The sequence below is a fragment of the Triticum dicoccoides genome, chromosome 1B (assembly GCF_002162155.2).
Source record: "Triticum dicoccoides isolate Atlit2015 ecotype Zavitan chromosome 1B, WEW_v2.0, whole genome shotgun sequence".
NCBI classification, from domain to species: Eukaryota; Viridiplantae; Streptophyta; class Magnoliopsida; order Poales; family Poaceae; genus Triticum; species Triticum dicoccoides.
In genome coordinates this window covers 463,330,643-463,357,198 of record NC_041381.1, presented here as the reverse complement: position 1 = coordinate 463,357,198, position 26,556 = coordinate 463,330,643, and the positions used below count along the sequence as shown (strand labels likewise).

Genomic DNA, 26,556 nt, shown 5'->3' with positions numbered 1-26,556 from the left:
CTTCTTGAAGTTCTTCTTACCCTTGCCCTTCTTGAACTTAGTGGTCTTATTGACCATCAACACTTGATGTTCTTTCTTGATTTCAGCCTCTGCTGACTTCAGCATCGAGAACACTTCAGGAATGGTCTTTTCCATCCCCTGCATGTTGTAGTTCATCACAAAGCTCTTGTAGCTTGGTGGGAGCGACTGGAGGATTCTGTCAATGACCGCCTCATCTGGGAGGTTAATGTTCAGCTGGGTCATACGGTTGTGCATCCCAGACATCTTCAAGATGTGCTCACTGACAGAACTGTTTTCCTCCATCTTACAACTGTAGAACTTGTCGGAGACATCATATCTCTCGACCCGGGCATGAGCTTGAAAAACTAGTTTCAGCTCTTCGAACATCTCATATGCTCCGTGGTGCTCAAAACGCTTTTGGAGCCCCGGTTCTAAGCTGTAAAGCATGCCGCATTGAACGAGGGAGTAATCATCAGCACGAGACTGCCAAGCATTCATAATGTCTTGGTTCTCTGGGACGGGAGCGTCACCTAGCGGTCCTTCTAGGACATATTGTTTCCTGGCAGCTATGAGGATGATCCTCAGGTTCCGGACCCAGTCCGTATAGTTGCTGCCATCATCTTTCAGCTTGGTTTTCTCTAGGAATGCGTTGAAGTTCATGTTTACATTAGCGTTGGCCATTGATCTACAAGACATATTTGCAAAGGTTTTAGACTAAGTTCATGATAATAAAGTTCTAATCAAATTATGAACTCCCACTTAGATTAGACATCCCTCTAGTCATCTAAGTGTTACACGATCCGAGTCGACTAGGCCGTGTCCGATCATCACGTGAGACGGACTAGTCATCGTCGGTGAGCATTCTCATGTTGATCGTATCTTCCATACGACTCGTGTTCGACCTTTCGGTCTCCGTGTTCCGAGGCCATGTCTGCACATGCTAGGCTCGTCAAGTTAACCCTAAGTGTTTTCGCTGTGTAAAACTGTCTTACACCCGTTGTATGTGAACGTAAGAATCCATCACACCCGATCATCACGTGGTGCTTAGAAGCGACGAACTGTAGCAACGGTGCACAGTTAGGGGAGAACACTTCTTGAAATTTTATAAGGGATCATCTTATTTACTACCATCGTCCTAAGTAAACAAGATGCATAATACATAATAAACATCACATGCAATTATATAGTTGTGACATGATATGGCCAATATCATATAGCTCCATTGATCTTCATCTTCGGGGCTCCATGATCATCTTGTCACCGGCTTGACACCATGATCTCCATCATCATGATCTCCATCATCGTGTCTTCATGAAGTTGTCACGCCAACGACTACTTCTACTTCTATGACTAACATTTAGCAATAAAGTAAAGTAGTTTACATGACGTTATTCAATGACACGCAGGTCATACAAAAAATAATGACAACTCCTATGGCTCCTGCCGGCTGTCATACTCATCGACATGCAAGTCGTGAATCCTATTACAAAGAACATGATCTCATACATCACAATTCATCATTCATCACAACTTCTGGCCATATCACATCACATGATCAATCGCTGCAAAAACAAGTTAGACGTCCTCTAATTGTTGTTGCATCTTTTACGTGGCTGCAATTGGGTTCTAGCAAGAACGTTTTCTTACCTACGAATCACCACAACGTGATTTTGTCAACTTCTATTTACCCTTCATAAGGGCCCTGTTCATCGATTCCGCTCCAACTAAGGTGGGAGAGACAGACACCCGCCAGCCACCTTATGCAACTTGTGCATGTCAGTCGGTGGAACCGGTCTCACGTAAGTGTACGTGTAAGGTTGGTCCGGGCCGCTTCATCCCACAATACCGTTGAGCAAGAAAAGACTAGTAGAGGCAAGTAAGATGACAAAATCCACACCCACAACAAAATTGTGTTCTACTCGTGCAAAGAGAACTACGCATAGACCTAGCTCATGATGCCACTGTTGGGGAACGTTGCAGAAAATTAAAATTTTTCCTACGGTTTCACCAAGATCCATCTATGAGTTCATCTAAGCAACGAGTCAAGGGAGAGAGTTTGCATCTACATACCACTTGTAGATCGTGTGCGGAAGCTTGCAAGGTGATGATGTAGTCGTACTCGACGTGATCCAAATCACCGATGACCAGCGCCGAACGGACGGCACCTCCGCGTTCAACACACGTACGGGACGGGAGACGTCTCCTCCTTCTTGATCCAGCAAGGGGGAAGGAGAGGTTGATGAAGATCCAGCAGCACGACGGCGTGGTGGTGGATGCAGGGCGTCACAGCAGCAGGGCTTCGCCGAGACTACGAGAGAGAGACGTAACGGGGGGGATGGAGGCGCCAGGGGCTGGTGTGTGAAGTCCCTCCTCTCCCCCACTATATATAGGGGTGCCAAGGGGGGGCGCCGGCCCTAGTAGATGAGATCTACTAGGGGGGCAGCGGCCTAGGGGAGGTTTCCCTCCCCCCCAAGGCACCTAGGGGTGCCTTCCACCACTAGGACTCCTCCTAGGGGGAAACCCTAGGCGCATGGGCCTATAGGGGCTGGTGCCCTTGGCCCATGAAGGCCAAGGCGCACCCCCTACAGCCCATGTGGCCCCCCGGGACAGGTGGCCCCACCCGGTGGACCCCCGGGACCCTTCCGGTGGTCCCGGTACAATACCGATAACCCCGAAACTTGTCCCATGCCCGAAATAGCACTTCCTATATATAATTCTTTACCTCCGGACCATTCCGGAACTCCTTGTGATGTCCGAGATCTCATCCGGGACTCCGAACAACATTCGGGTTTCTGCATATACATATCTTCATAACCCTAGCGTCACCGAACCTTAAGTGTGTAGACCCTACGGGTTCGGGAGACATGCAGACATGACCGAGACGCTCTCAGTCAATAACCATCAGCGGGATCTGGATACCCATGATGGCTCCCACATGCTCCTCGATGTTGTCATCGGATGAACCACGATGTCGAGGATTCGATCAAACCCTGTATGCAATTCCCTTTGTCAATCGGTACGTTACTTGCCCGAGACTCGATCGTCGGTATCCCAATACCTTGTTCAATCTCGTTACCGGCAAGTCACTTTACTCGTACCGTAATGCATGATCCCGTGTCCAACACCTTGGTCACATTGAGCTCAATATGATGATGCATTACCGAGTGGGCCCAGAGATACCTCTCCGTCATACGGAGTGACAAATCCCAGTCTCGATCCGTGTCAACCCAACAGCTACTTTCGGAGATACTTGTAATGCACCTTTATAGTCACCCAGTTACGTTGTGACGTTTGATACACCCAAGGCACTCTTACGGTATCCGGGAGTTACACGATCTCATGGTCTAAGGAAGAGATATTCGACATTGGCAAAGCTCTAGCAAAACGAACTACACGATCTTTTATGCTATGCTTAGGATTGGGTCTTGTCCATCACATCATTCTCCTAATGATGTGATCCCGTTATCAACGACATCCAATGTCCATAGTCAGGAAACCATGACTATCTGTTGATCACAACAAGCTGGTCAACTAGAGGCTTACCAAGGACATATTGTGGTCTAAGTATTCACACGTGTATTACGATTTCCGGATAATACAGTTATAACATGAATAAAAGACAATTATCATGAACAATGAAATATAATAATACTTTTATTATTGCCTCTAGGGCATATATCCAACAAAGAGGAGGAGGAGGTGGTGGTGGCGGAGCCAGTGAGTTTGACCAACATTGAAACAATGCTATGAAATGCTCGTGCATTCCGTGAACTTTTCACCTGCAGAAGAAAAAAGGTGGGCACGCATGTTGGAACAATGCAACGTGGTTGTCACCCCAGGAAATAAGCTGTCAGTATTCTCAGCTATGGTCACCTTTCTTCAGGTGAAGACATCTGAGTGGATGACCAACAAATCATTCGACGTGATGTTGGCTGCTTTCCGCAAATCTTTCCCAGATGCGTCTGAGCTGCCACACACCAACAATAAAATGAAGAATTTCCTTCGTGCAGTTGGAATTGGATATGATATGATCCATGTTTGTAAGAATAATTGTGTTCTATTCCGGAAGGAGTATGCCAACTTAAGTGAATGCCCAAAATGCAAACCATCAAGATGGAAAGATGGCGATGCTGTGAAGAGGATTCCTCATAATGTTCTGAGAAATTTTCCAATTATACCAAGATTGCAGAGGTTGTTTCATGATGCTGAAACAACAGAGGATGTATTGTGGCATTCTAGGAACCAGGAGTATAGAGATCAGAATGTAATGAGCCATCCATCTCATGGTAGTGAGTGGAAAAGCTTCAATCATAAACACAAAAAGTTTGTTGCTGACCCGAGAAACATTAGACTTGGCTTAGCTTCAGATGGATTTAACCCATTTGGCCACCAGAGCGCCACATATAGCATGTGGCCAGTGCTTGTTATCCCTTACAACATGCCTCCAAATGTCTGCACCAAAGAATCAAACTACATGATGGCCTTGCTCATCCCAGGTCCAAAAAGTCCTGGAAATGATTTTGATTTGTTCATGGAGCCTCTTGTGGAGGAACTTCAACAGCTATGGAGGGGTGTTCTCACTCGAGACCTATATAGCAGCCCACCAGCTGATTTCTTTCTGCGTGCTATTATAATCTGGTGCATCTATGATTATCCGACTTTGGGCACTATGTCAGGGCGAACGACACATGATTACAATGCATGTGTTCGCTGTGACAGGAATCCGCTGTCATACGCAATACTTAGCAAGATCTGTTACATTGGACTCCGTCGTTTCCTTGCCAAGGACAAGCCGCATCCAAGAAAATACCAAAGAAATGTGTTCAATGCAAAAGCATGAAAACCGTGATGCGCCAAAGAGGCTCACCGCCGATGAGTTGCAATTGGAATTAGAGAAGGTCAGGCATATTACACCTGGAAACCATCCTAGTAATGGTAGCAGGAAAAGGAAGCGTGGCAGGGCAGAAGAGAGATTATTGTTTACCCGCAGGTCCACTTTGTGGGACTTGGAGTATTGGAAAGATTTGGATCTGCGGCATAATCTTGATGTGATGCACATCGAGAAAAATATATGTGACAGCATTATCGGCACACTTCTTAATATTGAAGGCAAGACGAAAGGTACCTTAAAATCTAGGATTGATTTGACACACCTGGGTATCAGACAGGATTTGCAGGTGCAAGATGAAGGTAAACCACGGGATATGGCACCAGCTGTGTATGTCTTGGACAAGGTAAAAAGAAAAGAATTCTGTGAGGTCCTGTCACGTGTGAGATTCCAACATGGATTTGCTTCCCACCCTGAAAGGAGAGTCAGTGCAGATGGAAACAAGGTACAAGGGTTGAAAACTCATGACTGCCACGTCCTACTTCAAAGGGTTTTACCTGTTATCCTTAGAGGATTGGGCCGCCCTAGCTTATACAGAGCAGTTGCAGAGTTGGGACAATTCTTTAGGGAACTCTGCAGTAGAAATATCAGGATAGATGCTTTGGAGCGTCTTAGAGACAAGATACCAACTATCCTATGCGACCTTGAGAAGATATATCCTCCAGCCTTCTTTGATGTGATGGTGCATTTGGCTATTCATCTACCTGATGAGGCACTACTTAGAGGTCTAGTACAGTATGGCTGGATGTACCCTATTGAAAGGCGGCTAGGCACTTTCAAGGGTTGTGTTAGGAACAGAGCTAGACCCGAGGGTTCCATTGCAGAGGCCTACATTGCTACAGAAGCATTGACATTCTGCTCAAAATACATTGAAACAGCTGATCAGCTTAGCAAAGAGGTGGGTGAAGACAATCCCGGGCTCAATGTTTTCGATTATTCTGTTCGAGTTACAGGGAAGAGTCGACAAGAGGTTTGGACAAAAGGGTTTGGTATGTGTTGAATAACTATCCTGAGATACTACCTTATATCAAGTAAGTGCAGTACTGCATCTTATACATTGTAATCTACTAAACTTGCAGCACATTCTTATATATTTAGATGTTTGACGCGATCACTATGTTGTGCAGCATCTACAAAAAGGAGTTACTGCCGCAAAATCCAAGAAACATTGACAAACTGGTTATGGCAGGATTTGTGAAATGGTGCAAGAGCCATGTAAGCTTTTGAATTGCACTGTCAGTTTTTTTAATATATTGAGTACATAAGATGATCAGCTTGTCTATTTTCTAACCATAGGTTAAGAAGATGCGGGAGGATGGGCAGGCAGTTGATGATGCCCTTTACTCACTAGCAATGGGTCCTGATACTCGGGTATGACATTATGAATCTTGCATTGTTGAAGATGTGCGCTACAACACCCTTGCACGAGACGAAGGCAGGAAGACACAAAACAGTGCCATCATGAGCACGGATACATATGACAAAGAGACAACTGAAATGTATGCTAACATAACAGACATTGTTTAGTTGCAGTATATCTCCAGTTCCGAGGATCATCGGTGTGTGGTTCTGTTGTGCTGTTGTTGGTATAACCAGTTTTCCAGGATTGCAAAACCAAGAGCTGATGATTATTTCAAATCCATCAATGTCAAGGCGGCGTACCAGACCAACGAGCCTTTTATTTTGGCAAATCAAGCAACACATATATTTTTCTTGGAAGACACATTTGCACGTAGCAATGATTGGAGAGTATTGTAAAGGTTTGAGCAGAGGAATTCGTTTAATGAATTTGCACAACAAGATGATGCTTACACTGCTCCTGATGTACAAGATAACACAAATGTTCCTAATATCTTTGAGAAGCATCACGTCAATGACGCCGGCGAAAAGATTGCATGTCGTGCTGTGGACATACAAGAGTTGATCAAGAAGAAGCCAACGTTCGAGGACGTTGAGGACGAAGAAGATGATGACACCGTGGGGAATTACGATTCAGACTGATACGCATGGCGAAGATGTTGACGCTGCTACTGCGGATGATGATTACATTGCTTTTGTTGTATTTGCCTGTCAGAAGACGTTTTTTTATCTACTATGTGAAATTGTGTTTGGTAGGACAACCGAAACCTGATGAACATGTTGTTTAGTATTTTGCTGTGAGAACATCACTTGTTATGTATGCTGATTTGTGTTTGGTGATTGTATGACAACTAAACATGATGACATTGTTGTTTAGTTGTACTCATATTTGGCTGTGAAACTTGAATTTGATGACATAGTTTGTTGTTGGACTGCAATTTGCTCGACGTCTTTGAATGAGAACAAAGCTGACCCGACAGGGCCTCTGCTATTTATTTATTTATGAGCAAAAGGGGATACCCCCTGATTTCCATTAATAGAAATCATTAGATGTTCACAACACTACGCCCAGCCTGCTACACAGGTTTCATTCATTACTAGTTTCAGCAAACTGCTCATGTCATAGCCACTGAATACATCACGAGTGCTACATATACTGCAAATAAAGAGACAATCATCCTATAGAGCACATCGATTTTGCCCATTATCTTCACATGCTCTTTCATCTCCTCATTGCTGTCAAGGCCGTTCAGCAGCTGTTTCTTGGCCATGATCAGAGGAACTACATCTTTAACCTTCTGCTCTGCATCTTCCTCTTCTGTCGTTCCTTCGGTTACTTGTCCAACACCCCAACCTGCTGGTATTAGGATTCCTCAGCTAACCAAATAATCAGTGTAGTTGCAATCCCCCACGTCAGCAACTTCCCAGAAATACAAATCATACGAATCTTCCCTTTTCTGCACGAATCAAATTGGAAGATCATTAACCAAACTATTAAAAAAATCAGCAACTGAAAGCAGCAGAACAACACTTAAACATATTATTACCCCATGATTCGGGCATTTGTAGAAGACTCGGCCAGGGTTGAGGATTGTGGTTGTGACGCGACGGATAACTCTGCATGATTTGCAGCAGTGGCAGACGTTCAATAGTAGTCAGTTTATCCGGCAGTGGGTGGTTGGACTCAAGGCGCAGGGCGCGGAAGCCGGGCAGAGGGTTTTCCTCAGCCGGAGAAGTGTCCTGACAGTAGAACCACGTCTGATTCCAATCCTTTGGGTGACTCGGCAGTTAAGCATAAGGAAAGAGGCAATCTCTCCGCCGCTGAATCGAGATGCCACCGAGTTCAAGACTGGGCCCATTGGCACGTTCATTCTGCCGGTTTAAATAGAACAGCTCTCTGAATAAAAGTATATTGGGCTCTTCTCCAAGGTACACCTTGCAGAAGACTTGGAAGTTGCAAATATTTGACACGGAATTGGGCCCGATATCTTGAGGTCTGAGGTCAAAGAAATGCAAAACATCCCTGAAGAATTTTGAACCGGGTGGAGCGAAGCCCCGGTTCATGTGATTAGTAAACACGATTACCTCCCATTTTTTGGGTTGAGGCTTCTCCTCTGACGGGTTAGGAGCATGATAAGACATGACCTCCTTCATCTTGGGCAGATGGCCGGATTTCACAAAATCAGACAAGGTGCTCTCTGTAACTGTGGATTTGACCCAGTTGCAGGTCACGGGAGCTTTAGGCGTCTTGGGTGCCATTACGTAAATTGAAGCCTATGACAAAATAAGAGGTTCCGGTTCAAATTTGACCCGGAGGAAAACATTTTAAGTTTAATCAAGATGGCGGCTTAAGAAGGGGCCTAATGACATATGGCTGACTATATCTGGTTGCCTAAGCCGCTATGGGAATCAGTAACGGTTAAAAGACATTTTAAGTTGCCAGGAGCTGGCAAGGCTGTCAATTAACGTTGTCTATTTTAAACCGGCAATGAGCGCTGCTAGAGTTAAATGGGCTTACCAGAAACAGGTTTCGCAGTTGGCGGATATTATTTTGGATCAAACAGGTGCACAGAAACAAAAAAAAATTAGACCTAAAACTAGTACAGATAAGTTCATCAGTGCTAAACAAGGCTTCTGTACACAGAAAGGGATCTATTTGCAATTGGAAACGGGTGCGAAATAACCACCGCAACTGTTCTACATTATCTGAATATCAAAAGGGGGCATTGGAGGTAAAAACTATCAAGGGTTTGACTCAGGTTATTACAAACGCCGACGAACTTGAAGAAGCCTTAATGCAAATCTAAAAACAGGGGAAGAGGGGAACTCACAGATGCAGACTGGCTGCGGAGGTCCGCCTTTGTTGTTTTTTCTGTTCGGGATCAGGTTAATGTAGCGGTCGCGGTGAAGACAAGGAGCTTCGCAGCGGCGGCGACAGAGCTCGAGTAACAGAGACAAAGCAAGAGGAAGAGGATGACCGAAAGGGGGAGAATGAAAGACCAAGGTTGAGCCTATTTATAAGGGAAGACCGGCTGAGACGGCGCGAGAAACGAGGAGACTAGACATCATTATCCAGCAGCCCTGACGCCTCGGTTTTTGGAACGGTCAGTAAAAGCAAAGATCCATTGGAGGATATGGCGAAGTAAAACATGAATTTAAGTAAAGATGACGTCACGACGGGCTAACACGGATCCAGAAGATGACATCATGGCGGGTTAAAAACCTTTGCACAGGCAGAAGGTTGAAGGTTTATTTCTTAAGGTATTTTAAGATTGACATGAACCGGTTCAACTCAATCTGGGGCCTAATGTTGGGGATATAACTATTTGTGTAAGCTGCCCAGGAGGGGCCGGGTTATGCAAAGAAGAATCATCAGAAGAAGCCCAAGACCAAGCATGAAGATGGCGGTTCAATAAAGGGTCTAAAGCCCACCATTGACTTGAGGCCCGTTGTAGTAAACTGCCATAATGGCATGACTTGTATTGTAAGGTAGATTTAACTAGTCACCGAGCCGGACACTGTTTATGAGCCGGCCGGGACTCTGTAAGCCGCAGGGCGCCAACCCGTGTATATAAGGGGGCGACCCACTGGCGGCTAAGGGCAAGAAACAACTCATCGAGAACCAGGCATAGCGTATCTCGCTCCCTGGTCATCGAAACATCAAGCAATACCAACCCAACTAGAGGTAGGCCTTACCTTCATCGTAAGGGGCCGAACTAGTATAAACCCCTCGTGTCTCTTATCCTAACTAACCCCTTCAAGCTTCCTAGTTGCGATGGCTCCACGATTAAGTCCTTTCACTAGGACATCTGACGTGACAATTCCACGACAGTTGGCGCCCACCGTGGGGCCAGTGCATGGTGGATTTGAGTTTTTTAAGGGCAACTTTGAAGGGCTCCAAGGATACACAGTGGGCCGGATGACCAAGAGTCATCGCGGCAAGATCTACATCGACGACGAAGGCTGGGGCCCCGACGCCGGCTCAATTGAGTACGGGTATCGGGTCCCCTTCGGCGGAATCCACGTCTTCATCGGCCAGATTGGTGAACCGGGCCCTGAGCCGGATAACTGCACCGACCTCGTCGAGACGGCTCAGCGTGCAAGACCCACCCGAATCCAACTCGGCATGAAGCGTGTCTTTGTGGGCTGCATCCACGGAGAAGAATGTTCTGAAGGATCTGAAGATGGTGGTGAGACGGTCGTCCTCTCCGACGGTGATTCGTCCGCCGGTTCAATAGATTCGCTATATCAAGTGCAGGATGGCGTGCTCGGGGGCTGCTCCGATGGCTCTAGTATTCCGGACCCCTATGAGTCGCCAAACTGGGCAGGAGTTTTCATGGCTGGGACTCAACCCGGCCAAAATTCTACAGCCGCTGCTGCAATAACGTCCGAAATAGGAGCGGCCGGGGCAGGAGGCCATGTGCGCACGCCGGCTCAAGTGCTGATAGATCTCATGGATAAGCTTACGGCCCTGTTAACCGCCATGGTTATTCCCGCAAATAAAGATGAGCATGACGCGGAGGTGGCGCGGGTGCGCGAGGAAATAGCTCGGGCCAAGGAGGCCTTAGCAGCTGAGGATACCAGGTTAGCCACGGAACGGGCGGCTTTGCATGCACGGGCGCAACAGCTCCAGTCAGAGGCTTTCTAGCTTACAATGAGCCTGAACGCATCTAATGATGTGATGAGAAGGAGGCACCAGAAAACTCAATCCCGTTTGCCTCCGACTTACGACCCTCGGGTTCTTTTTGCTACACCCGGAGCCGGCCCAAGTAACCCGCCAGATGCAAATCAGTTTATGACAGCCGGAACAGGAGGACCGGCTCAGCCTCGGGAGATGGTACCTCCTCATGGGAACATGGCGCCGCCTCGTTACATACCGATACCGCCGGGTCACTTTTCCAACCCCATGGAGAACTTAATCGCAGCGTCAGCGCATCTGGCGGCTCTCCCCGTGGACGGTGATGATCCGATAGCGGTGGAGACCCAGAGGATCAAAGAACTTGTCCAGACGGCCCTGGCTCAGCAAGAGACTTATTCTTATAGCCGGGACATGATTCATTGGACTCCTCCGCCTTGGTTAGCACCGCCTCGCCAAAACCAGAGTCCGAGTTACAGCAGGCACATGGAGTCAGAAGCTTTATCAAGCAACGCCCAGCGCCGGAACCAGCCTGGTGGCTATAACCAGGGGCAAGATCAGGTATGTCAGGAGAACGAGCAGGCGGCTCAGCCAGCGGCTCAACAGACGGCTCATCAAGACTTCCCAGATTACCCGATGACTTCCATTGAGACGGGAGTGGCTACTAGAACCGGCGGTGTTCCTTGTTTGGTGCCGGCTCTGCGTAATGTACGCCTACTGAAGGACTTCAAGGGACCTCGAAAGGTGCCGAATTACACGGCCGATTTATAGCCCAGAGCGTGGATCGAAAGTTATGAGATGGTCATGGAGCTGTTGGAGGTCAGCGACGCAGCAATGGCTAAATACTTCGTCATGATGTTGGATGAAACGACCCGGTCCTGGTTAAAGGGCTTGCCACCCAATTCCATTAATTCGTGGGCAGAGCTAAAGGCCCATTTCATCCAGAACTTCAAGGACACTTGCAAGCAATCTATGTCGATTGTGGATTTGACAAATTGTGAGCAGGAGGAGGATGAATCCATGACTCACTAGGTACGCTGGGTTAAGGAGATAATACATTCGTCTGACAAGATGGATGCTGGCTCTGCAGTCCTTATGTTGGAAAAGAACTGCCACTTTGAGCCGCTGAGACAGAAGCTGGGGCGCCTTAAGCGTGATTGCAACGATATGGGTATGTTGATGGCCGCTTTAGTCAAATACGTCGACTCTGATAGTACCAAGGACCCCGCGTCTGATGAGGAAAATACAGGGGAGGGAAAGAAGAACGGCAAAGGAAAGGGACATCAGCATAACCTGATGAATCAAGGGGGCAACAAGCATAAGGCCGAGGGTAACCCGGAGTTTGTAGCCAACGCCAATGCACAGGATAACAATAAGAGACGTAAGGGCAAACCGCCCTGATATGGCGGGTCAGGCCCATCTCTTGAGTAGCTACTCAATGAGCCGTGCCCGAAACACGACACCCGGGAATGACCCGCCACCCACTTATGGAAAGATTGTGCGATCATGAAGGCTTTTAAGAACTCCAACACGTTTGATGGCAATCATGGGCCGGGCGGCGGTTCAGGAGCTGGCGGTTTTCATGGCCCGGGAGGCGGTTCAAGTTCTGGCTTTCAGGGACATCAGGGCGGTTATAATCAGCAGCAATCTGGTCAAGGGGAACAACAGCAGTAGCAGTCGGGTTATCAAAGCCATCCGAAGCAGTTGAATAGTGGGCAGTATCACGTGTTTACCACTAGCTTGTGCAAACATGACCAGAAGATTCATAAGAGGGCCGTAAATTCGGTTGAGCCGGTGATTCCCCGTTATTTGAGGTGGTCAGAACAGCCCATTGTGTGGAGCAGGGAAGATCACCCCATCCGGGTTGATAATCCGGGTCAGTTAGCCTTGGTGGTAGCACCTCAGGTTGGAGGATATAAATTCACTAAGGTACTCATGGACGGGGGTAGCAGCATCAACATCCTCTACTATGAGACCTTTCCACGCATGGGGTTAACTGATAAGAATTTGAAGACGTCCAACACTGTTTTTCATGGAGTGGTCCCTGGTAAGTCACCTTACCCAGTTGGCAAGATTGAGCTGGAAGTGGCCTTTGGAGATGAGTATGACTCCAGAGCTGAAAAACTAACCTTTGAGGTGGTCAAAATCAGGAGTCCATATCATGCTCTGTTTGGACGGCCGGCTTATGCCAAGTTCATGGCACGGCCGTGCTATGTTTACCTGCGGCTTAAGATGCCGGGTCACAAAGGTACCATCACTGTGCATGGAAGTCGGAAGGTAGCCCTGGAATGTGAGGAGGGCGACGTGGCTTATGTTGAGTCTGTTTGTGCAGCGGAGGAATTGAAGTTTTATCAAAACAACGTTGACCCGACAAATATGACCTCTCTAAAGAAGCCAACCACTAAGCATGACCCGGCGATGAAGTTTAAGTCGGCTGCTGAAACCAAGCTTGTGGATTTCAATACGGGTGATTCATCTAAGCAGTTCAACATCAGTGCCAATTTGGATCCTAAATAGGAAAGCGCGCTCATCGAGTTCATCCGTGAGAACCAGGACATCTTTGCATGGAAACCTTCTGACATGCCAGGTGTACCGAGAGAACTCGGCTGAGCACACTCTCAATATTGATCCAAAGTATAAGCCGGTCAGGCATTTTCTTTGACGGTTCAACAAAGAGAGGCAGAAAGCTATTAGAGAGGAAGTCGCCCGGCTCTTAGCAGCTAGATTTATTGTTGAAGTTCTTCACCCGGAGTGGTTGGCTAACCCGGTGATCGTACTTAAGAAGAACGACACCTGGCAGATGTGTGTGGATTACACGGACTTAAATAAGGCTTGTCGGCTGATCCCTTCGCCCTCCCCCGTATTGATCAAATCATTGATGCTACGGCGGGTTGTGAGCGTTTGAACTTTTTGGGTGGTTACTCTGGTTATCATCAGATCAAGATGGTAGTTAAGGATCAGGAGAAGACGGCTTTCATCACTCCGTTTGGAGCCTTCTGTTATGTATCTATGCCATTTGGGCTCAAGAGTGCTCAGGCGACTTATCAGCGATGTGTACAGAACTGTCTCCACGATCAAATTGGGCGCAATGTTCATGCTTATGTGGATGATATCGTGGTGAAGTCCAGAGAGAAGGAAACCTTGATATCTAACCTAAAGGAGACCTGTGATAATCTTCGGCTTTATAAAATGATGCTTAACCCGGAAAAGTGTGTATTTGGTGTACCTGCCGGCAAGCTCTTGGGTTTCTTGGTTTCAAACAGAGGCATTGAAGCTAATCCGGAGAAGATCAAGGCAATTACCTCTCTGGCTAAACCGGCGTGCATCAATGATGTTCAGCGACTGGCGGGTCGTGTTGCTGCTTTAAGCCGGTTAGGTGAGAAGGCCCTACCGCTGTATCAGATGATGAAGAAAATAGACACCTTTGTCTGGAGTGATGCTGCTAATACTGCCTTTGAAGATTTAAAGAGGCAGTTATCTGAGCCACCGGTCCTTGCGGCTCCCATTGATAAAGAATCGTTGTTGTTATATGTGGCTGCTAATTCATGAGCCGTCAGTGTCGCCATCGTGGTGGAGCGTAAGGAGGTAGGCAAGGAGCATCCGGTTCAACGGCCGGTTTACTACATCAGTGAGGTGCTCATTGAGTCTAAACAGAGATATCCACATTGGCAGAAACTTGTTTACGGAGTGTTCATGGCAAACCGGAAGCTGAAGCAGTATTTCCAAGGTCACCCTATAACGGTGGTAAGTTCCGCCCCTTTGGGAGACATCATTCAGAACAGGGAGGCCACAGGACGAATCGCCAAGTGGGCTATTGAGCTCGAGCCCTATGGTTTGAAGTATATGCCACGTACTGCTATTAAATCTCAAGCCTTGGTGGACTTTATCAATGATTGGACAGAGTTGCAGGCACCTGAGGAGAAGCTAGATAACACATATTGGACTATTCACTTTGATGGGTCCAGGTAGTTACAAGGCTCAGGGGCTGCAGTTGTTTTAACTTCCCCTCGAGGTGACAAATTTTGTTATGTGCTCCAGCTTATGTTTCCATGTACTAACAATGCAGCTGAGTACGAGGCCTTGCTCCATGGTCTCCGGATGGACAAAGAGATGAATTTGAGCCGGGTTAGGTGCTTGGGCAATTCAGATCTTGTGGCTCAACAGGTGTCAGGCAAGTGGGACTCCAAGGATCCCCTTATGGCGGCTTACCATCGTGAAGTAGATGTTGTAGCTGGGCACTTCAGAGGATATCAAGTAGAGCACATCGATCGAAGGAAGAATGAGGCGGCTGATGCGTTAAGCCGGTTGGGATCTCAGCGTAAGCCGGTGCCGCCTAATACCTTTCTCGATGTTTTGCATAATCCTTCTGTCAAGGTACCTACAGAGGAAGAACTAGCAGTGACAGACCCGGAGGCACAGCTGGTGGCTGCCCTTCACGTCATCCCAGATTGGATAGTGCCACATTTGGCCTACATGACCCGGGGAGAGTTGCCTGAGGATGAGACCTTGGCGAGACAAATCATCAGGCGATCCAAGTCTATGACGATTGTTAATGGCGAGTTACATCAACTCAGTGTCACGGGGGCATTTCAACGTTGTGTGTCGCCTGCGGAGGGTCAAGAAATACTTCGTGAGATCCATGAAGGAGATTGTGGTCATCATGCCGGCTCAAAATCTCTTGTGGCCAAGGCTTTCCATCATGGTCTCTATTGGCTGACAGCTCATGCTGATGCAGAGGATCTAGTCAGCAAATGTGACGGATGTCAAAAATTCTCATGACGAGCTCATATGCCGGCTCAAGAGTTGAGGATGATTCCAATTACTTGGCCATTCACAGTCTGGGGGCTTGACATGGTTGGACCTTTCAAGAGATCTAAGGATAAAAAGACACACCTCCTGGTGGCAGTGCATAAGTTTACAAAGTGGGTTGAGGCAGAGCCGGTCAGTAAGTGTGATGCAGCCACAGCGGTTCAGTTCATCAAAAAGGTGATCTTTCGTTTTGGTTTTCCACACAGCATCATAACTGATAATGGCACTAATCTCTCCAAGGGTGCCATGGAAGAGTTCTGTCAATGAGAATATATCCGGCTTGATGTTTTGGCTGTTGCTCATCCTCAATCTAATGGTCAAGCAGAAAGAGCTAATCAGGAGATCCTGAAGGGTATCAAACCACGGCTCTTGGTCCCTTTACAGCGGACTCCGGGTTGTTGGGTGGAGGAGTTACCCTCTGTACTGTGGAGCATCAACACTACGCCTAATAGATCCACGAGTTACACACCTTTTTTCATGGTCTATGGAGAAGAGGCAGTCCTGCCAAGTGACATCCGGCACGACTCACCCCGCGTGGCGGCTTACGTTGAGGCTGATAATGAAAAAGCTTGTCAGGATGCACTTGACTTGTTGGATGAGGAGCGAGACTTGGCAATATCCCACTCGGCGATTTACCAGCAAGACCTTCGTCGCTATCACAGCCGCCGGGATAGAAGCAGAACCTTTCAGGAAGGCGACTTAGTGCTCCGGCTCATCCAGGATCAGTCTGATATGCACAAGCTGTCCCCTCCTTGGGAAGGACCCTTTGTGGTCAGCAAGAATCTAAACAACGGGTCATACTACCTCATCGATACTCGAGAGCACAAAGACTCACGTAAGTCGGAGGAGGAGACCCGCCGGCCGTGGAATATAGTCCATCTTCGGCCTTACTATACTTGAGCCACCGGCTCTCAAGATGTATATATTTTGACGATGTATATATTATATAAAGCAATAAAGCAGGACCTTTGTCCTTTTTACCCTCAAAAGTCTATATGTCCTTTTTATCAGATGGTGGAAACAACCAACAGGGAGCGGATCATATCTGAATCCGTCTTTCCCTTTGGTCTGGCTTATGATCATATCTGAATCTAGCCATGATCACTTGGGGGCTTCCTGTTCAAACATAGGTCGTATTCGAACCAAAGAGAACATAGCTATCGATACCCACTTGATTGGCATACTGCCAAACCCACTTGGGGGCTTCTTGATCATATTTGAATCATAGCTTAACCCCTTTGGGTCTGACGTGGATCGTATTCGAATCAGCGTCATTAAACAACTTTTATGGTCACTTGGGGGCTTCTTGTTCAAACATAGGTCATATTCGAACCAAAGAGAACATAGTTGTCGATACCCACTTGATTGGCATCGCCAAAGCCACTAGGGGCTATATGATCGTATTCGAATCTTAGCTTAACCCCTTTGGAACGGTTTACTGATCGTATTCGAATCAGAAGCCTTTGAATGTTGTTATTATCCATTATACTTCATAAGTTTAAATTACTTGGCTATCTTGAGATCTTCTTGAAAGCACTATCAGATGGTTTTTTGTTATTCCGGCTTAATATTAATCACCCCAGGTTATTAAGTGCCAGGTGAGCATTATATGTTCCAGCCTTCAGGAGTTGAATTTACCAGCATGGTGTAGGGCATATAAACAGGCGAGATCATCATAAGGATCGCAGGTATATTATTGTGATTATGTTTAACAAATATAATCCTAACCCGGCCTTTATATGATGTTTTGGTTCGCACTCTGGGTTATCAATACCTTATGTGACCCCGGATGCGATAAACCGCCAAGGGAATTTTTGCTTGTTTTATAGGCAGGATAAGGCAAGCAAATTTGACATTAAGGAGATAAAAGATCAATATAAGCTGGAAGTATATAGTGATGGCAGCTTACGAAAGAAGTAAGCGCCATAAACATGCGCGAAGGCATGACAAAATTGAAGAGGTTTTTTCTACCCTATTACAAGACTCCCCGAGTCTGAATAATGAAGCATTGTTTTGCAAAGTAATAAACGCCTGGCAGTTCACTCCTTTGGTGGGCTTGAATGCTCCGGGTTATCCTTCTCCGCTTCTCCGTTGGCTGCTTTGTCCTGGAAAGTTGACGAGGCCCAGTCAATGCCGCTCAAGGCTTCAAACTCGGCTTCATCATCTATTAAACCGGCTGGGTCCACTTCAAGGGCAAAGGTATGCTTACGATTTGGAGGGATCAGGCTGACTTCATCATAGGGAGGTGTTGGGATTCTCCGGTTCTCGCTATCATAGCCCGATTGATACTTGGTAAGATCAGTATCGTTCCTAATAAGAGTGGTCACGGGGCGTATATCTTTGACACAGGCGGTGAAGTCATGTCCGTCAAATACGGTCCCATCTTCCTTAAGACTGGGGTATCCAAGAGCAAGGTCAGCCGGGTCTAGTTCCGGAATCCATGCTTTCCCCTCAGCTCAACGAAGCTACGGCCCCAGCTCTAGCGGACGCCCGCCTTAGATCTTGGATCCGTTGAGGTAGTGAAGCAAGCCATTTCAGCACATCTTGCAGGAGGTGTGGAACATCATCTGATAAAGCTACAATGGCCAGAGCATGTTGTGACCCGGTGTAGAGCTGCTCCACAAGAGTATAAACTGCCTTCAGCTTGATCAACATGTTCTGTTTGAGGTTTGTGCTCCTAGGGCCTTCATTATTAAACATAAGGTGAGCCGGAGCTGACAATTGAAGTAATCATTGAAAGGAGGTTTGCAAGGTTTAAAGTCTATATGGGTAACTTACCAAAGATTGCTGAGACCATTTGAGATATCTGGCGTTTTAAGCCAGACATCACCGTTGTTGCTTCTGCAAGTAATGCCTCTGTCGTCTCAGCCCGGATCACCAGAGAAGCCTTTTCATCAGCCCAGATTTTCTTCTCTGCCTCAAAATTCTTCTTCAGCTTCTCTTGTTCAGAGACGTTGAATTCAAATTTGGAGTTGGCCTTTTGAATTTCAAGTTCTTGAGCGGCCAGGCGGCTCTTCAGGTCAGCCATCTCTGACTCAAATTGATTTATGGTGGCCTGTATTAATGCCGGGTTATAATCAGAATCATGGTAAGACAACATTAAGTCCCAAGAACTTTGCAAGAAAAGATACTTGACACTTGGGGGCTAATGTGTGCTGAAGAATTTTTAACTTACAATGCCGGCTCATGGAAATTAAGTCTCAAGCACTTTGCAAGCAAATATGCTTGACACTTGGGGGCTAATGTGTATTGCAAGTTTAAAGTATCATGTCACAACCGGGTTAAATATCTTCTTTCAAAAACTGGATAAATCAGTGTTAAGCCATTTTCTAAGTCTACAGCATATTTATTCATAAGCAATAGACTTGGGGGCTGATACAGTAAGTATGATTCGGAAAAGTAGCATCAGTCATACCTTAGATTTTTGTTGTATTTGCTTCACCATGTCAATTTCCAGGTCACGGCTGCTATGAACTTGATTGAGATAGCTAGATACTATATCTCCAATACTTAAATGAGTATAGTTAGTAATGTCTAGCTTGGCCTTTCGGCGTTCCAAAAGTTCCTCCTTAGCAGAACACTTGGCAAGGACAGTGGGTTGCCCTGGCTTAACAAAGTGAGTTTTCATAATCTCAACGTCCGGATCAATTGTCTTGGCCAGGCTAGGAGCTTCCGGGTTATCAAAGCTGTTGAGAGTATCTTCGGCGGGTGGATCAGAGGTTGGTGCTGGAATGTCATCGACTGGTTCAGGCGGCGGCTGAGGGGTAGAGCTATTAGGAGCAGTCCTGGCAAGCTCCGGTTCAGTCACGACCGGGTCTCGGGACAGCTTACTTTTTTTTGCCCTCTTACTAGGCTTCACTTGCACGCTGTGGACAAAGGCAGAAGGATAAGTATAAAGGCATGGGTAAGGTAAAGCATAAGGTAAACAAAAATAAGTTACCCGGGGGCAGTTTTGAAAGCCGGCATGTTAGATTGCATAGACTCGCCGGAGGAAGGAGAGGTATCCTGACAATTGGAGTTAGATGAATTGAGAGGTTGGCGAAATAAACCCACCAAAGGTAAAACAGAACGTAAATCGGAGATAACCTCAGTCCGACGCTTCCTGGTTACATCAGGTAAGCCGGAGGAGAGTTCTATATCCTTGCTGTTCTGGGTCTGCCTCCGACTTTCAAACTGTTGTTGCTTCAAAAGAAATTGAGGATCTTGATAAGCTAGAGGATGTGAAAATCTTACTTTTCGGGTCACCCTTCGGATTTTTTGCTTTGGCAAAGGCTCTGAGTCGGAGGAGATTATAGTTACCTCTTCATCAATCGCTTGGCTATTCCCCGTATCCTCCTGAAAGGATAGAATGTCAATAAAATAATGACAAAAGAGTCATGAGAGTTAAGGATTACCTCTTCTTCATCATTAGAAGTGTCATCCAATTTGATCAAATCCGAAGCGCTTGGTTTCTTCTTCCTTGAAGTTCCTGTTTTGGCGGCTTTCCTTTCAGCTCTTTTTGCCGCTCTGGCTTGTTTGGCCGCCTCATGGTCATATTTGACCTTCGAGAAGTTGTCATCGGCCTGTGAAAAATGATAAGGGGTTATGAGTAAAAGCAAGATGTAATATAGTAAAGAGTATTCATTGAGGTTGGTGACTCACAGCAGGGGCCGGGTTCTTCTTGCAGAAGGGAAGTAAGCCAAAGGCATTACTAATTATCGTGCCTTCTTTCAACAACGATTGGATCATGGCCTCCACCACATCTTCTGGTAAGTCATCGGGGCTATGACGCAGTGGATCATCCTTCTCGCCGGAGTAAGTACACATTAAGCCGGGGCGGTGGCTTAATGGAAGCACTCGCCAAGTAATCCAGACTCGAACCAGGTCAATACCATCTAAGCCATTTCCCAAAAGAGCTTTGATTTTCTAATGGTGGGAGCAAGTGGCAGACGTTCAACAGTAGTCAGTTTATTCGGCAGCGGGTGGTTGGACTCAAGGCACAGGGCGCGGAAGCCGGGCAGAGGGTTTCCTCAGTCGGAGAAGTGTCCTGACAGTAGAACCACGTCTGATTCCAATCTTTTGGGTGACTCGGCAGTTCAGCATAAGGAAAGAGGCAATCTCTCCGCCGCTGAATTGAGATGCCACCAAGTTCAAGACTAGGCCCATTGGCATGTTCATTCTGCCGGTTTAAATAGAACAGCTCTCTGAATAAAAGTATATTGGGCTCTTCTCCAAGGTACACCTCACAGAAGACTTGGAAGTTGAAAATATTTGACACGGAATTGGGCCCGATGTCTTGAGGTCTAAGGTCAAAGAAATGCAAAACATCCCTGAAGAATTTTGAACCGGGTGGAGCGAAGCCCCGGTTCATGTGATTAGTAAACACGATTACCTCCCCTTTTTTGGGTTGAGGCTTCTCCTCTGACGGGTTAGGAGCACGATAAGACATGACCTCCTTCGTCTTGGGCAGATGGCCGGATTTCACAAAATCAGACAAGGTGCTCTCTGTAACTGTGGATTTGACCCAGTTGCAGGTCACGAGAGCTTTAGGAGTCTTGGGTGCCATTACGTAAATTGAAGCCTATGACAAAATAAGAGGTTCCAGTTCAAATTTAACCCGGAGGAAAACATTTTAAGTTTAATCAAGATGGCGGCTTAAGAAGGGGCCTAATGACATATGGCTGACTATATCTGGTTGCCTAAGCCGCTATGGGAATCAGTAACAGTTAGAAGACATTTTAAGTTGCCAGGAGCTGGCAAGGCTGTCAATTAACGTTGTCTATTTTAAACCGACAATGAGGGCTGCCAAAGTTAAATGGGCTTACCAGAAACAGGTTTCGCAGTTGGCGGATATTATTTTGGTTCAAATAGGTGCACACAAAGAAAAAATTTCTAGACCTAAAACTAGTACAAATAAGTTCATCAGTGCTAAACAAGGCTTCTGTACACAGAAAGGGATCTATTTGCAGTTGGAAACGGGTGCGAAATAACCACCGCAACTGTTCTACATTATCTGAAGATCAAAAGGGGGCATTGGAGGTAAAAACTATCAAGGGTTTGACTCAGGCTATTACGAACACCGACGAACTTGAAGAAGTCTTAATGCAGATCTAAAAACAGGGGAAGAGGGGAACTCACAGATGCAGACTGGCTATGGAGGTCCGCCTTTGTTGTTTTTTCTGGTCGGGATTAGGTTGATGTAGCGGCTGCGGTGAAGACGAGGAGCTTCGCAGCGGCGGCGATAGAGCTCGAGTAACAGAGAGACAGCAAGAGGAAGAGGATGACCGAAAGGGGGAGAATGAAAGACCAAGGTTGAGCCTATTTATAAGGAAAGACCGACTGAGACAGCACGAGAAACGAGGAGACTAAACATCATTATCCAGCGGCCCCGATGCCTGGGTTTTCGGAATGGTCAGTAAAAGCAAAGATCCGTTGGAGGATATGGCGGAGTAAAACATGAATTTAAGTAAAGATGACGTCACGACGGGCTAACACGGATCCAGAAGATGACGTCATGGCGGGTTAAAAACCTTTGCACAGGCAGAAGGTTGAAGGTTTATTTCTTAAGATATTTTAAGATTGACATGAACCGGTTCAACTCAATCTGGGGCCTAATGTTGGGGATATAACTATTTGTGTAAGCCGCCCAGGAGGGGCCGGGTTACGCAAAGAAGAATCATCAGAAGGAAGCCCAAGACCAAGCATGAAGATGGCAGTTCAATAAAGGGTCTAAAGCCCACCAGCGACTTGAGGCCCGTTGTAGTAAACCGCCATAATGGCATGACTTGTATTGTAAGGTAGATTTAACTAGTCACCGAGCCGGACACTGTTTATGAGCCGGCCGGGACTCTGTAAGCCGCAGGGCGCCAATCCGTGTATATAAGGGGGCGCCCGCTGGCGGCTAAGGGCAAGAAACAACTCATCGAGAACCAGGCATAGCGTATCTTGCTCCCTGGTCATCCAAACATCAAGCAATACCAACCCAACTAGAGGTAGGCCTTACCTTCATCGTAAGGGGCCGAACTAGTATAAACCCCTCGTGTCTCTTGTCCTAACTAACCCCTTCAAGCTTCCTAGTTGTGATTGCTCCATGATTAAGTCCTTTCACTAGGACATCTGACGTGACAATTCCACGACAGGACCCGTGGCCCGTCTAGGCCAGGCTTTTATTTCATATGTTTAGCACATGACCATCCCAGTTTGTTTTTTTCTTTCTGAAAATGGCTAGCCAGCTATTTTGTTTTTTGCAGAATAACCAACGTAGGCCTACTTGCTTTTCTACGCCCTGCTGGGCCGGAAATCTTTCAAGACGAGGAGGGATGCATTTTGCCCAGAAAATGGGCTATAAGTAATAAGAAATGGGCTATAAGTAATAATAAATGGGCTGTAAAATGAAAAATAGAGCAAACAGGCAATTAGTTCCAAAATACTGTTTTCTTTCAGATTTTGATATTTTAAATTTCATTGTTTTTGTGCGGGTAAAATTTCATTGAATTTAAATCAAGGTATATTTAGATTTAAAATTAATTTGAATCTGGCTAGAAATTTCGGGCTTTATGCTGTTTGGGACAAATTTGGAGGCTGACTTGTGGGTCTACTAGGTTGACGTGTACTTTGGCTTTGTCAACTTAGTCCACAAACCATTCTAGCAGCAGTGACCATTGGATGTTAATCCAACGGCCGTGCTGCTTCTTCAATATCTAATCTTCTTGCTCCAGCCGCCCAAACTTGCTCCGGTGGGACTGCCTACTCCCGCCTCCCGTGGCCGGCTGTGCTGCCGCACAGGCCGCACTACCCCACCCACTTCATTGCTGGCCAGGCCATTCCTCTACTCACCCACACCTCCTGTTATTTTCCAGCGACGGCAGCCGGACCAGTAAACCCTCGTACTCCCCACCGCGTGGGCAACCATTGCCGAGTCTTCCCCGGCTCCATGACGTTCCCTTCCTAGGCCTCGCCGTCGTCCTGGTGCTCTCGGCGCGGCCTGGTCAACGTGGTCAACGAACGACATCCATCGGACGTGGACTGTACGTGGAGAGGCTGATAGCTGGGTCCACGGCCGCACACAAGGAAATGCCTCCTTATTACGCGCAAAATAATGATTCCTCCACCTGACAGCTGGGACCCACCGAAAGGGCCTCTGTATTTCGCAAAAAAAAATGTTCCCCTCGCTAACAGGTCGGACCCACCAGCTATATCTTCGCACGCAAGGAAGTGTCGCCTTATTACGCACACAAAAATGAATATCCCCTTGCTAGCTGGGACCCACCATAGTGGGAGGATGACTTGTGGGCCAACTAAGTTGACGGGGATGGAGGGCTTTGTCAACTTAGTCAATATGAATGATTCTAGCTCCAGTGACCGTATGATGTCCATCCAACAGCAGTAGTGCTTCTTCAACCTTTGGTCTTCTTGCTCCAGCCGCCCAAACCAGCGCCGGTCGTGCCGCGTGCTCCTGCCTCCCATGGCCGGCTGTGATGCCGTGGAGGCCTCACCGCCCCCTACTACTCCCACCGCTGGCCAGGCCATCCCTCTACTCACCCACACCCCCTGTTATTCTGTAGCGACGGCAGCCTCACACCACAGCCGAACCAGTGAACCCTCGTGCTCCTCTTCACGTGGGCATCCACTGTTGCGTCTTCCCCGGCTCCGCATTGTCCCCTTCCTAGGCCTCGCCGTCGTCCACCGCCGTTGTGCTCTTGGCGCGGCGTGGTTAATGTGGTCAATGACCGACTTCCATCGGAAGAGTACTGTGCATGGAGAGGCTGACAGCTGGGTAGTGCCTCCTTATTACGCGCAAAATAATTATTCCTCCACCTGACCGTAGGGACCCACCGGACGGGCCACCGTATTTCACGAAAAAAATATTTCCCTCCTGACTGCTGGGACCCACCAGCTACACCTTCGCACGCATTGAAGTGCGTCCGGGCAAAAAAAACGATTCGCCCCCCTGACTACTGGGACCCACCAGCTACATCTTCGCACGCAAGGAAGAGCATCTGGGCAAAAAATAAAAAAATGATTCGCTCCCCTGACTACTGGGACCCACCATCTACATCTTCGCACGCAAGGAAGTGCCCGACAGTCGGGACCCACCTGGTCGAAGCATACGTAGCATTGTCATTCTGGTCGCGAACGTGTACGTACATATATACTGGTCAATGTAGACGCGCTCACGTGTCGTAGTAGAGGCGCGCACGTGTCGTAGTAGAGGCGCGCATGTAGCATGTACACGTACGTACAGAGGCCAGTGTGCAAGAAAGAAAATACGGCCACGTATGTGTACATACGGGCGGGGTCTCAAACGCCTACTCGTGCATACGTGCGTCCAGGGATCATGTACATGGCTGGGTCGGAACGAATAAACAGCGTCGTCGTCATGTTCATGGAAGCCAACCGGCTGGGTCGGAACAGAATGCGTCGCTGTGTTCATCGGGAGGGCTTGGAAGGAACAGGCGATGGAAACGAGGCCTGGCGTACCGCAGAACAGAGGAAATGGCCTTGTGTTCAACCGACCACGTTCGAAACGGGATCCTGTTCATTGGGAGGGGTCTGGCGTATCGCAAAATGGAGGAAACGGACCTCCTATGGTCGAAACGGGGGTCCTGTTGATCGGGAGGGGTGTGGCGTACCGCAAAACGGACGAAACAGACTTGTGTTGGAGCGCTACGGTCGAAACGGGGGTCCTGTTCATCGGGAGGGGTGTGGCGTACCGCAAAATGGGACTCCACGGGATACTGTTCATCTCCACCGTCGACCTCCTCCAGCCTCATGGGCTACTGTTCATCCACCATCGACCTCCTCCAGCCTCCACGGGCTCCTGTTCATCCAGCCTCCACCGCGCGCTACTCCATCGGCTACTATTCAACCGCCCCTCTCCACGGGCTACTGTTCAACCACCCCTCCACGGGCTACTGTTCATCCACCCCTCCAACGTCTACTGTTCATCCAACCCTCCACGGGGTCGTCCTGTTCATCCAGCCCTCCACGGGGTCCTATTCATCCATCCCCAACCGGCTTGATCAATAAGGGTCCTGTTCATCCAGAGGCAATGCCACGGGGTCATATTCATCCACCCCCACCGCTCATTGTTCATCCAACCCCCCCCCCAACACTCACTGTTAATCCAGAGGTAGCATCGATCGGCTTTAGTTAGCAGCAGTAGCGAAGGAATTGCTCGATCGGGTTCAGTTAACAGCCATCGATCGATCGCTCGGGTTCAGTAACGCGTAGCCTGCAGTGCAATCGCTCGGGTTCAGTTAGAGCCCAATGCCTCGCTCGGGTTCAGTTAGAGCCAACCCCTCGCACACGCGCGCGTACGTGTACGAGAGAAACGCGCATGGCTTGGCCCCCGACCACCCACCGTAACCGGGAACTCGCTGAAATTTTCCTCGCCCTCGCTTCTACCATGGTTTTTTCCGTCATGGACGGCCCAAAGAATGTCATGCAGCTGCGTCTCCGGCCCGCCCAGGATGAAAATCCCATTTTCTGTCATGATTTTTTGTCATAGAAGTAGGAGTCCACCACATCTATGATGATACCGGGTTTTGTCACAATTATCGTCATAGAAGTGTCATAAGTATGACAGAAAAAAAATTGTTCGGCCCAAAATGTCACGGATGTGTTTTTTTTTGTAGTGACATAGGGTTGTTTGAAAAGTGTTTTTTAATGGAAAACCTGGATTAAGCTACTTGAACATTGAGCATCAAGATCTATAAGGATAGATAAAAAATGCTTAATAGTACTTTCAAATGAACACATACTGTGACAAGATTTTGAAGGAGTTCAAAATAGATCGGCAAAGAAGGAGTTCTTGGCTGTGTTATAAGGTGTGAGTATTGAGTAAGACTCAAGACCTGACCACGGCAGAAGAGAGAGAGAAAGG

General features: G+C 47.5%; 1 protein-coding gene across 1 annotated transcript in view; it reads right to left on the bottom strand.

Moving 5' to 3' along the window:
• Positions 1–21,237, bottom strand: part of LOC119350475 — a 72,737-nt gene extending 51,500 nt beyond the window's left edge. The window contains exon 1 of the mRNA XM_037618295.1: positions 21,064–21,237. Coding sequence (XP_037474192.1) covers positions 21,064–21,237 — 174 coding nt within the window. The remainder of the gene's footprint in view (positions 1–21,063) is intronic.
• Between the last annotated feature and the right edge of the window lie 5,319 nt (positions 21,238–26,556).